The sequence below is a fragment of the Akebia trifoliata genome, chromosome 2, assembly GCF_017979445.1.
Source record: "Akebia trifoliata isolate Shusen 1 chromosome 2, ASM1797944v1, whole genome shotgun sequence".
Classification (NCBI taxonomy): domain Eukaryota; kingdom Viridiplantae; phylum Streptophyta; class Magnoliopsida; order Ranunculales; family Lardizabalaceae; genus Akebia; species Akebia trifoliata.
Genome location: NC_141376.1, coordinates 1202350 through 1215531, shown reverse-complemented (window position 1 = coordinate 1215531; position 13182 = coordinate 1202350). Strand labels below are relative to the sequence as shown.

The following is a 13182-nucleotide window of genomic DNA, read 5'->3' as shown; positions in this document are numbered from 1 at the left end:
CGAGATCTGACTGAAATGGTGATTTAGATTTGGCAAAAGAGGACTCTTGTCTCATGAAACCAGGTCAATGGATTTCAAAGATTTATATTTTATCGAACTCACATCGATTTTTAATTTCCATGTGTTTGAGGAAAGAAATAGGAATATTTGATTAGAGTAGGTTTGTTAATTTATAACTCTTTTTTTTCTATATAAACCTTACTAAGGTTGAAGCACTCCATCCCTAAATATATTTATATTATGGGTGAGCTGGACTTGAACCCATGGGCCACGACCTCAAAGTTGTTTTGCAATCTGTCAAACCAACTGAGCTATGGGCCTAATCCCATCACCATATCCATCTTGATTGCAGGAACATAGTATCAAGCATGGTGGAACGATACGAAAAAAATACTATTGATGACAATCGACAGTTTGAATAAAATCCCAACACTCTAAATACAAAATTCCAAATCATAAATCCTAATTGATCGATTGGAACCATTTCAATACCCTATACAAATACCTTTTATTCCCCAATTATGGTTCTAGCAATTGATAGACCTTAACCATATATTATATAAACGAAAAGACAATTGAAGTCCCTAATTGCTGCATATTAGATTTGGAATAACAGATCATCATCCCCTTGTCTGTGTGTGCTTTTATTATATAATGGAAACTGGAAGAACACGAAGCTAAGCGAAAAGAAGCTGTCAATGTGTTAGGGAATCTGTTTTCAAATGTGCATCAAATAATACACCCAATTACTGCTGTTGTTGTGTCTTTATTCCTCCACCCAAACATTGGTATGGTTCAACTCATTATCATTATGATCTCTCTCTCTCTCTCTCTCTCTCTCTCTCTTATATAAATTCAAATAAATGAAAGCATGTGGGTTTCCTTCATTTGCTTATAATGTTCAACTTGCAGTTTTATGTCAACACCACCACCCACTTCTTTTGTCGCTTTAAACCCTAAAAGGTTAACAAATTAAACTAAATATCCATCCAATCAAAGTATAACAGCCTCACTCAATAAAGCTTATGATACCTTCTTATCTCCTCCCATTAAGTAAAGAGCTCTTTGTTTATTTAATCAATATCACATGTTTTTCTAGCTTCTAGCAGTGTATTAAAAGGAGAATCACTTTCCTTACTAATTTAGTAGGCTCAAGAGCTTATAAGGAGAGAGACGAGGTAATTTGTATCCAATGTGAGATTAAACTCAACACGCCCTCACATATGTGGGCCGGACTGAACCAAAGCACATAGAGATATGAACTGGGTGATGTGAAGGAAAGAAAGATCTGCTCTGATAACATGATAAATTTGGGGTCCAACTCAAAATCAATTGGCAATAAGTGAAAAACCCAGAAACTTATAAGGAGAGAGATAAGGCAATTTGTATCTGATGTGGAACTAAACTCAATAAAATCTTACTAAAGATCGCTGAGCTCAAATGGATTATCAAATTGACAATCAAAATTTTAAAATATTGTTTCCAAGTTCCTACACCATCTAATCTTCCAATTCACGCTAGCCCAAAAGGTGATGGAAAGATGCATGAAACCACAAATTATTTTATGAGAAAATTACTTACTTGGCTGAGAAAATAAAGAGAAAACTAGAAGAAAGTTAGAACAAGAAAATTTCTTTGAGACACATAGTAAACTATGTTATCTTAAATAAGATAGCCACCTCCATATTGATTAGGAAACACAGATAAAATTGAGTTTCTGACAAACTTATCTTTAGGATACAACATAATCCAATTTAATCACAAATGATATGTTTTCTCAAAAATTGCATAAGCACAAAAGAACCTCACACATGTTGTTCACACATGAATACTTTTTCCAAAATTAATTTAAAGAAAGAGGAGAAAATTAGAAAGAACGATTTTATATAAATAAAACTTTGTCTTCTATATAAATTTTGTTTATATAACATAGTCTTTTTAGAGATTTTATTCAATAATTCTTAATTTAAAATATCTTAATTGCTAAATATTTCATTATTACAATGTATCTCATACATCTTAATATAATACATCTAATGCTCTAATAGTATAATCTATTCTATTGACCCCTTTACAATAATTAAAAAATAAAATAAAATTAAGTTGTGAATTTGTATGTTAAAATTTTCAAGTAACAAAATCATTGTTGATTCATGTTTGAGCATGAAAGAGAAAAACAAAAAATAAAAATAAATCAAAGCTAATAACTTTGGATGAGAGAGAGAACAAGAACCATAAGAAACAGATATGTCGAAACAATTTCCGTGCAAAAAATCCTAGACGTGTCTTCTTTTAACAGAATCCATTTAATTACAAAAATCACACCTGTAAACAATAAACTCTCTCTTCATACTGCAATTTTTATTTCCATATTTTTTTTTTTTTTTTTTTTATTTTTTTTTTATTATCTTTTCGGCGTTAAAGAAGAAAGATTTACATCTCCAAGTCTTTATCCTTCTCTCTTTACATCCTCTCTATTGAGTTAGAATGTTTAAGAGAGAAACTCTAGTCGTAATTAAACTCCTGAACACTCTCTCGCTCCCTCTCTCTATCTCTTCGATACAATTCTCCATCGTTTTCAACTTCCCTAACACTTTTCTCACCTCCTCCTCTTCTCTTTGTTTTCTCAACAACCTCTCTACCTCAACTTCTTCAAACTCTCTAATTCCCTCCACACCACTCTTTCTCTTCTTCTTCAACAGCTTCCATTGAATCCATGACTTAGACGAAATTGAAATTGCATTCAAAAGAGATATCGTAACCGATACAGTCACCTCGTTAACATCTCGGAGAACTCCAGAGAGCTCAGCATCACCATCGAATTCTAACAACGATCCAGCCGACACGATACATCGAACAACCGATACCAGTTTCTTAATCTCCTTATCCATCTTCTTTCGAGTCTTAACGTATAAGGCGATCTTCGATTCATCTCTTCTCCTTATCGCTACTTGTGCCGCCAATTGTTCTTCTTTAAGTGTAAATAGTTTAGCTCGAAAGATACCATAAACATCGACGAAGCAGAGGAAATCTTCTAGAAGCTTCTCGACCCAATCCGATCGAGAGCGGAGAGACTCCTGTGTTTGTGGAAGCTGTAGGAGATCTTGTACGGAGTCGTGAACGTTTTTCAGCCGAATCAAACCATCGCAAAGCCAAGAGGAGGTTCGAACATTGGATTTTGATTCCCAAGTTCTTAGATCGTTGATCTCGTCTTTGATTTGGGAGATCAACGGATGTGATCTGCAAGGCAGACTGATTGATCTTACGTGGTAGGATTTCTCCATTGTTGATGGAAGACTAGGGTTTGGCTTTGGGAAAGAAAGCGTGCGACGGAATCTGGAAACCATTTTTGAATCTTTTTTGTTTCTCAATATGGTGATGGCGAAGATTGAAGAAAGAATGGTGTGAGGTAATGGGTTTATAAAGGATGGGATAAGTTTCAAATTAGTTTAATTTTTTTTTAGTTTTGGTGTGTGTGCGTGTTTTCGCATAATTTACTAAAGTGCGCACACGAGGGGAGCGAGGGAGGAGGAACCGAGAATAAATTCGCCAGCTGTCAATGAACATGTGGGAGGGTTGAAAAAACGAGGAGCCTTTTGGTTTCCTTTCTTGGTGGATAGGGAACACCACGTGGAGAGACACTCTGGCTTCTCAGTGTGTGGGGTCCATATTCTTTTACTTTGGATTTCTGCCACGTGTGTCGTAATTTCATTTCTATATTTCAAAGTTCAGATGGTTTAATAATTGTTTTCTATTTTTTATTTTTAAAGCTGGCTTGCTGCACACAAACAATGGTTTTATTAAAACTTAATTATACGTGAACTAAGCAATTTTTTTATATAATAATGTACAAAAATTGGTTCTAATTAAATGAGAGAGAACCTGTAATTAATGTCCAAGATTATACTCAAATCCCTATAGGATGCACTCTTTTTAATAATTATCCAAAAGGGTACACGTGTCCAAGATTGAAACTTACATTATAATTAAAAATGATTAAAACCATTTGAAGTAAAATATTTATTTGTGATAATTAAAGAAGTAATCCTTAATTATCATAAAAGCACTTCTGTGCCCATTGTCAAACATAGCAGGCCAGTTATTCAATAAAAGCTAAGCATCAAATCAATAAATAACCCTATAGGGCCTGGCCAATGGTCTACTTGATAATGTTGCTAGTTTCTGCAATTGAAAAAAAGTAACAAAGAAAGTTAGGCAATATGTTTTAATAATTTATTGCTTATTAGCATTAATTTCCCAGGATCACTTGCGAGGGTGCACTGTCACTTACCTAGTACTTGTGATGTGCGCGCATTGGACGTGCTCAGGACTAGGCCTTGCATAAGACTATGATCTATGATATGAGCAAAGTCTAAATACAGGCTTGGCCCACTGTCTACAAGTATACTTGATCGCCAAAAAAAAACTATATAATTTGTTGATCACGTTAAAAAGTTAAATTCATCCCCAAAGAAGGGGAGGAGTTAGGATTATTGTCAACGTTTAGCCAACAATGAAAAACGTGTGAGGGCAATGTCAACCAAAAACTACAAGATGCCATGGCTTATCCAGGTTGTTGTACTAATGTCCAAATCAACCACCACAGACAGGAGACAGCCACATGGACAACGTAGAATGACTCGGACAAGAGACAGCTCCCCTTTATTACATATTACTTATAGCCAAGATTCCAAATAAGTGTAGACACCACGTCAGTTTAAGCTTCAATAGATGACCATGTCTTCCTTTAATAATCCTTTTTAAGTTTCTTAATTTGATTTCATTCAAGGTCTTCATTTCCCATTTTATTTTATATATATTTTCGATGACGTGAGTGATGTTTGGCAAACAGACATAACAGATAGGCCAAGCAGATGTTGTCTAGATAGATCCCAATTTTTCTGGACTTCGACTTCAAGTCCACGAGATTCTCTTTTATTTCCTTGTCTCACTTACTTGCCTGATAGAGACAAGGTTGTAATTTGCATTTATGCGAGCGAGGGTGAGTGGGTTAGCCAAAGCCAAAGGTTCAATGTAGCCACGTGTGTGTTAGTGTATCAGCTTTTGACTGGTTGAATGGAGTTGTTTTTTTGTCGATTAGATCACACTCAAATTATCATCTCTCTCTCACGTAGCCAAGTCAATGGGTTGGGTTTGAATAGGATTGGGTCGATTTGATATCAATCGAATAGGATTGGATCAATCCGGAACTAATTCAGTAAGTTTCGGATCATACTCTTATCAATATTAGGATATAAATTAAATCCACTAATAATCTGATCAGATCTGGATCATGGTTAACTAGATTTGATATACAAAATCGAAATAAATATCATTTATAAACTTTTAAACATTTTATCAGTTGGAATGAGATTCAAATGATCAATCCAGACATCAGACCACAAGGAATCAGATTTCAGTTTGATCTGATCCATTGACAGCCTTAAAAAAATGCTATTTTGTCACTTCCTCTTACTTTATCAACCCTCTATTGCAGGTATATATTTTGTACTCCATAGAAAAAAGAAATTGTTTACAAGACTGAAAAACTTGGGGTTGACCTTATAAACAAGTCGTGTCTTGTTCAATAATGACACAATCAATTGAGCTTTGAGAGATACATCAGGTTTGAGATGACTTGTCAATCTTTCTTGTTGGTGGACGATGTTACCAAGACGAATTGGACGAGTCGTCTTGCTTTTGGACAAGATTTTAAACCATGGTTGGGCTTCCGAAAATAAAATTGTAACTTCCCCTCTCGCCAAATTGCGTTGTAATAACGATGGCTGGAAATGGACATGATCAACTTGGAACCATAATTTACCTGTTCTTAGCCCAACTCGGTAGATAAAGTGAGCTTGTTTCATCCTATAGAATGGCTGAGTTGTCCAAGCCTAAACTATGCCATTCTAAGCCGGCCAAGTCTGGTTATACCCATTATCTCGGATTGGATCCACCCAAATTGCACCATCACTAAAACACTCAGACAAATCAAATGTGAAATATTCATAGATTGTACATTTCTGCTATTTTACTTGTTAGAAATATAAAAAATAATAATCTAATCCAAGAAAAATAATCCTTTAATAGTTTTTTATGTGCAATAATCCTAAATATCCAACGACACAACTAAAATGCTTGAAAAAACGAAGGAAAAAAAAAAATTCTGCAAAATTTTGAACCCAAAAAAAAAGATCTGTATTAGGAGCAAAACGGAAACCTACTATCCTGCAGCATCATGAATAGCAATGTAACCTTCAAATTTTGAACAGTGAGTGTCCAAACATTGAAAAAACAATTATTATTAGATTTTTTTTTGTTGGTAAAATTGGATGGGCCTAACTGGCTCAATGCTCATTGGTGAGATTCGATTAATAGGCAGGTCAGGTCTGGAAATACCGGTACAGAATCCAACCCAACCTTTTTGACACCGTTAAAGCTATCAACCACTTGTACACTTGGTGATGCTCTGCACCCAGGTTTTTGCCAATAGCACTTTTTTTTCTTCTTCTTAATTATCGACACCCAACATTTCTATTGCTTGCATCTTATGTGCTTTTTTGTTCGTTTGCAAATACTAAACAAAAGAAAAGGAAAAAAGGGAAAAAATAAAAATAAAAGCAAAAGCATGGACTTAGCTCCAGTGCTCTCTCCTTACAACATTGTTCATACATATGTCGCTTCATGTACAAACAAAAACAGAAGGCCATGGTCAAATGTAGAAATCTGATTGCTTTGATTGTGCTTTGAGTTCTTTCAATTTCTTCAGTATGTTTGTGAAATAATCCTGCAAATACTTCTCTAATGAAATGATATCATTTTGGTCCACCCCAAGAAGGCTATATGTCTCAGTCATTGGAACTGAGAAAACTGTATCACTTGTGAGAACCTAGAAAACCAAACAAACAAACATTAGCTAGAGATTATTTTCTCTAGTCTTCTAGAAATAAACAGCCAATTCAAATTAAAGTTGTAACATAGGGGAAGAAAAGGCAAAACTAAAGAATTTGTGAACTATACTATCATGTAAAATGAAAGAATCGGTTACTGGATGCTTTACAGATTAGGTTCAATCTCCTTTCTGATTTTTATAGCTTCTGTTAAGCGCCTATCAGTTCTGGTTTCTGTCCAACTCAAATAAACTAATTACTCTAATCATCAATAAAATATGTTTCATAATTTAGTTTATAAATAAGTCGTCGGCAAAGGGTCAATCCTATCCGTTTGATTTTGCCTTCTCAAGCATGTTAGCCTCTGTCAGGGTGAAGTCGAACATGAAAAAGTGTTCCACACTGCAATTTTTGAAAGTGTGTTCTCGCATCATAGAATAATACTGCTGGCTATTGGAGAAAATAGGAGAGAGGATACCTCTGAAAATGCCAATCTATCAGCAACATCGTTAGTCCACTCGAAAAACCGAGTCAACTGCCGAGTGAATTTCAAGACCGAGACAGGTACTGTTGTTACATTTGCATCTTGCCCTGCAAGCCTCTCACATAATGTTATCACCTACAAACAAGAAAAATGCAGTTAACACTTGACATTTCAAATCTAACATGCTGATATCGAACAATTCCTTGCAAGGTAAAAGTCATTGACCAACAACAAATGAATGAATAATAAACACTCTTAACAAAGGTATAATGGCATAAAATAAATATGAATCGGTTTATCCTCATCAAAAGATCTAATATTAGCATGCTTAGTCATTTGTTACCTTAATTGGCCAAGCACAAAGTAAGAAATCAAGGCCTTCAACAAAGAAAGAAATCTTATTTCACCTCTTGTGTCGTCCATGCACGAGGTCCAGCAAATGTAAGAAGCTTCTTGTCAATTTTTTCATTGCGTAAAGCTATAAATGTTAATCGAGCTATATCCTGGAAATGACAGAAAACCCATTTAGATACCACATATTATTACAATGTGATTTAGAATCCTATGCAGAGCTCAACAGAATAAACGGTGAACAAGCAGAAAGAAAATCCCAACCTGGGTGTCCATGTAAGCAATTCGTGTTGGGGCATCAGTTCCCCAAACAGACTTCTCTTCTAGTATAGGTATTGCATACTGCCCAATTAGTCCCTGTAGAAATTGGCAGCACACACTAGTACTTGTTATAATCTAGAAAAATATCGTAAGGAAAAAGGGAAAACTCCACATATACTGGTACAACTGGGCAGAGTCATGTTGTTTCAGACTACATTTCTTTCCATTTTCTCAATGTTCATTTTGGAGGGCTATATGAGCATTTAATTTATTTTTTCAACAATGCCTGAAATATAAGATTCGTGAACTTGACATTATACTTAAAATAACGAAGCACAAAATGATTATTATAATAAAAGAATACTGATGAATAAAAGATTATGTGATGGGATATTTTAAGGCATCCACCATATACCTATAGATGAGAGTATGCATATCTGTAATGTTATCCAAGTAGAGATTGAGATAATCAATTATATGCATCATTTAAGCACCAAGATCATGAAAGAGCATAGCAAGTCTTTTGATTGGAAATTGGAATGAAGCGTACCTGCATGAAACCACAGAGTCGAATTGTGATGTGGTTAAGCCCAGAGTCCTGAAGAAACTTCTCTGTGCAATATTTGATCTCCATTAAAGGGACTTCTGGATGCTTGTCACAGTTGTGGATGGAAAAGAATACAAATTTTTGTATTCCCATTGCTTTTGCACATTGTATTAGAGCAACTTTTCCTTCCCAATCTACCTAAATAGAACAAGGGGATAAGAACAGACCCAAACACCATGAAAACAATTACCTGATAGATTTGATGACTAAATGTATAGTGATAACTAAACATACGAGAGATGTGATAGTAGCTTGATAAAGAACTAAAATTGACCTTAACAGAAATTAAAGTATATTTGTAAGAATATCCATTAACATCATTTCATCTTCAAAATGACGCATTAATATTTGACAGTAAAATGGACAGTAGTATTTAGGTAACTGAAATCAATCATGATTACAGGTTGAGGCATTGCTATTTTTGGAGGAAATATTGGGGTCAGGAACACCTCTACCAGCTATATTACTCATTGATTCCTCTAAGGAGCAGCAATGAGTTGATGCTACTTGACCTATATAGGGTACAAGTGGCTGTGGGTTTATCAATTGGTTTCATTTCAGTTGTGGGCCACTTCTTGATTAAGGATTAAACTTACATTGAGCATGGCTCATGCCAATTTATCATACGAGATTACACCTAATATTTTTTATAAGATATAGATGATGATTGTGCGGGATATTTTTTATATTTCCCAAGTAATGATGCATCACCTTGAAATACAAGATGAACATTTGATGTATAGTTTAAATAAATGAATCAGGTATAAGGCCAAGCCTGATATTTGAGTCTAGTATGATGTTGGGGTTGGACTCCGGATACATAAGATTGAAATGGTTAGCAGTCATTGTTGATTATGCAATAGGTGGTCACTCATGCAACGATTACACAGCATGGACAATCAATGTGCACCTGCAAAGGTTGAAATCAAGAAAAGCAGTTAATATGCCCAAGGGAAAAAATTATAAACAGAGGCAAAAAAAAGAGAGATGTAACTGATCAACTTAAAATTTCTACTGCGTTGTTGAGTGACTTGGGTGTTAGCGTGTTTTTGCAAGTACACTCCTGATGTTTGGAGAATTCAGAATTGATGGATGATCAAGTATCAAAGTCTAATTGCAAATCTTGAGGAACATTACGATTTTTTGCATTGACTGAGAGGTCTTGATTCATGTAATCTGATTGCACTTTATATGGTGTATTCCATTTTACTAGATAGTCTTTCACCTTTTTTATGTTTTTAATTTGGACTATACTCTCTCTCTCTCTCTCATTTTTATTGAAATAAAATCTCCCCGGCATGTATGAAGAGGAAGAATAGAGTTTCAAATATGCAGCTATGCAACACCTCAACCATTTCCAGGGATCCAATTAAACTCAATCGAATATGTCTCCAACTGACCAGAAGCATCAGGAAGCGGCTCTATTTTGGGAGTAAAAGCTTCATCAAAAACTAGAAACTGAACTATTTTATGACTGGAAGCAGTAGCAGCATGCTGGATAGAAAATTAATGCTATTAAACTTTGTCATGGTTCTCCTTACTCTAAATCCCTTTAACTTGGAAAAAAAAGAACTCTCCTCATATCTTGTTGTGTTCATTCTCTCTCTAGACCCATTGAATAGCACCACATCATCTACATATAACATGCATCAAGGAACCTGCTCTTCAGTATGAACAATTCCTTCATATATAACTAGAGCAAACATATATGCACTCAAACCCAATCCCTAATGTAAACCAACTGTTATTGGGAACTCATTTGTCTCCAATTTTGTTTTCACACTATTTACAGCTCCCTTGTGTGTCTTTACTTGTGAAAGTATATGCATTTTGGGATTCCTTTCTTTCTCACTACCTACCAAATAAATTGTCTAGGCACTCTAGTATTTACTTCCTCTACTCCAACAAATGCCATGTGGAGATCCTTCTTCTTTTCCCCAAACTTCTCCATCATTTGTCTTGATGGGAAGATGCCCTTCATGGTTGACCTCCTTGGCATATCAAATTGGTTATCAGGTACTTTCATTTTTTTTTAATCTTAATCTTTGTTCCATCACTCTGTTTAAAAACTAAAGATTATCAACATCATTGCTTCTATAATAGCTAATCCGTTCGAATATAAATTCACATCTTATGTGGACCACATATTTCACAAATAGAAGAACGTAACACCTTAACATAACTAGAATGTACTGAAAAGAAGAGCACTAAACAATGGGTCTAACAAGACTGGAATGTAAGTGTACCCTTTCAACTGTAGTGGTTAATACATGGATGATTATCGTCTAATGCAATTCAAATATAAAAATGATCCAAAATAAAAGTTGTAAATTTCCAGAGACTATTTACCGTTTTTATAGGTTCTTCTGGGCGCCCTGTAGCACAGTCAATTACTGTATGGATGCCAACAAGTGTTGCAGGTATAGTCTCTGGCTTGCTTAGGTCTGCCTGCTCAAACATAATTAGAGTTTTGTAGTCTCAGCATCAACTCCAAAACAAAAGTAAAGAGATTCACAACATTGGCTTAAGCTCCTTGCAATCTTAGCACTAACACAAAGGATTTTACAAATATAGATGAAGTTTGATCAAAATCAACGTTAAATTGACCAAACAATTAGCAGGAAAATAACTAACTTCCAAGTTAAACTCATAAACCCTAAATTGCATTAGTTAGACTTTATATATCCACAAATAATCTTTGTCTGCAACCTAATCTAAACAAGAAACTTTTGGATGTGACTAAATAAAATTTGAAAACATACACAAAGGAAACATATGAGATTGGGTCATTAATATTGTGCCCGCCCCAAAAGAACAGGTTTACAGGACAAAGAATTTGAATCTTGTCAATTATGAAATGCAAGGCTACAGAATAAAGGGTATATATATTATCATATCTGGATTGCAAGTAATTTCTTCAAAATTATTTTGACTTGCGGAGAAAAATTTGCAGAAATTCTGGTCAAATGTAAAAGGATTTGGTGCTCACATTGACAACAGTTGCACCCCAATTGCGAAGGAAGTCAGCAGGAGCTGGTCGAGGCCTTACAAGACATCTCACATCATACCCTTCATCCAATGCACGCCTAACAATCTGCCGGCCCAGTGTCCCAGTGGCCCCAACAACTAATATACTTGTAGGCCTAACAGGGGTCCCGGGAGCCAGATTGGTTGCCATTGTTGTCTGAGTACTACATGTTATTCTCAATGGTATATAAGATCTGCCTGAGGAACAAGCAAAGAACATGATGGGCTTAATTTCAACTCTACAAGTTACTCACATTGACAAAAGAAAGAACTAAAAAGCAAAGTTAAATTTTGAGGATGTTTTCCATACTTGGTGAAATTCAAAATATCTACAAACATAAAATTTAGAGAAACCCATTATAAAGAAAAACCCAAAGGGTCAAGAGACTTTAAAGCAAATGTGTAACATCTACAAATATTAAAATGTATAATGTTGGAGTCTCACATAAGATATTCAAATTTTAAAACAGTTTCTAGTTTGCAGCGTTACTCTGAAAATCGCATAATATTATGCTGATTTTAATCGCATAATATTATGCTGATTTTCGAAGTGTCGCCCAACAATTTTTATTACAATCCTAACTGCAAAACATTCTAACAATTTTTTTTATAGATGGGTAAGCTTGATTCTAGCATAATGTATCAAATGTATCGGTCGATACCTTCTTGGTTTTTTCATTCCTACCTACATAAGAAATTCACATCCAAACACTCCCTAATTGCCAACCCCCGTCAAAGACAAAATTAAAATTTTAACTTGATTTACATTATTCTAGCATTACTCATTGGTGATAGCAAATCAGGGAGAACAGAACAATATCTAACATCCAGGCTTCCTAAGTGCAATCTTTGAATACAATTATCCAACACGTGGCACAAAACTAGAAGATTTAGATTACCAAATTAAGCTGAGCCTTGAATTATGAGATCACCTACATGGGACCCAATTAACACCTGACAAAAATGAACGTCTGTCTATGATAAAACTCGAACTGTACAAATCCCTAATTTTAGTTCCAATTCTCGATGACGAAGAACCCAATTATCCATAACAGTTCATTTTATACGCATCGAGATGCGTATTTTCAATCAATCAACAGTGATTTGAGCGCCACGTGCCCGCATGCCGCAAATACGGGCATTTGGTAATGGAATTTGAGAGAGAGAGAGAGAGAGAGAGAGAGTTACTTGCCTTGAGAAGACGAACGGGATAGCGAGACAGATGAGATAGCAGGGACGAGACTGTCTTGTGTTAACGTGCGCCTCCAGGACAAGGATGCTTGTCTGGTTGAGTATTTTGTATGAGAATGGATATGGAAGTGAGTTGGGAGTGCAGTGCATCTTGACGCCATCGTCCTTCCCTCGCTCTGTCTTTCGTTCGTCTAAATTTGCTAGCGTGTGCCCTTTCAAGTTTCAAGTTCCAACTTTCAAGAGGACTCTCTCTCTCTCTCTCTCTGCATGCTCTCACTGAAAAATGGGAGATGGAGAGTAGTCGATCTCAATCTTGCCACGTCGTTCTCGAATGTGGAATTATGGATCACGATCACGCACTTGTACAATCT

General features: G+C 35.4%; 2 protein-coding genes across 3 annotated transcripts; both read right to left on the bottom strand.

The window, feature by feature from the left end:
* Positions 1 to 2191: 2191 nt before the first annotated feature.
* On the bottom strand, positions 2192 to 3399 carry LOC147408600 (DUF241 domain protein (DUF241)). The gene has a single exon (XM_086458861.1). It carries the CDS (start codon positions 3345 to 3347, stop codon positions 2475 to 2477), a length of 873 nt encoding a protein of 290 aa, XP_086314987.1. The 5' UTR covers positions 3348 to 3399; the 3' UTR covers positions 2192 to 2474.
* A 3216-nt stretch (positions 3400 to 6615) lies between these two features.
* On the bottom strand, positions 6616 to 13125 carry HCF244 (NAD(P)-binding Rossmann-fold superfamily protein). 2 transcript variants are annotated; one of them, XM_086419882.1, is made up of 8 exons: positions 12809 to 13125; positions 11583 to 11814; positions 10943 to 11041; positions 8537 to 8731; positions 7990 to 8082; positions 7782 to 7877; positions 7369 to 7509; positions 6616 to 6889 (listed from the first exon to the last, which is right to left on the bottom strand). In XM_086419882.1, the coding sequence occupies exons 1-8, from the start codon at positions 12970 to 12972 to the stop codon at positions 6713 to 6715; spliced, it is 1197 nt and encodes a 398-aa protein (XP_086276008.1). In that variant the 5' UTR covers positions 12973 to 13125; the 3' UTR covers positions 6616 to 6712. The 2 variants fall into 2 exon arrangements, with proteins under 2 accessions (XP_086276008.1, XP_086276014.1); XM_086419888.1 differs by lacking the exon at positions 12809 to 13125 and adding an exon at positions 12575 to 12728 and having other exon boundaries at positions 11583 to 11818.
* Positions 13126 to 13182: the final 57 nt, after the last annotated feature.

Excerpts from the sequence above, each read along its gene's own strand:
- LOC147408600 (XM_086458861.1), bottom strand. The coding sequence starts at position 3,347 with ATGGTTTCCAGATTCCGTCGCACGCTTTCTTTCCCAAAGCCAAACCCT.
- HCF244 (XM_086419882.1), bottom strand. The coding sequence starts at position 12,972 with ATGGCGTCAAGATGCACTGCACTCCCAACTCACTTCCATATCCATTCT. Across the intron at positions 11,815-12,808 it reads CGTTCGTCTTCTCAAGGCAA|ATCTTATATACCATTGAGAA; the intron begins GTAACTCTCTCT and ends TTCCTCAGGCAG. Across the intron at positions 6,890-7,368 it reads ATAGATTGGCATTTTCAGAG|GTTCTCACAAGTGATACAGT; the intron begins GTATCCTCTCTC and ends TTGGTTTTCTAG.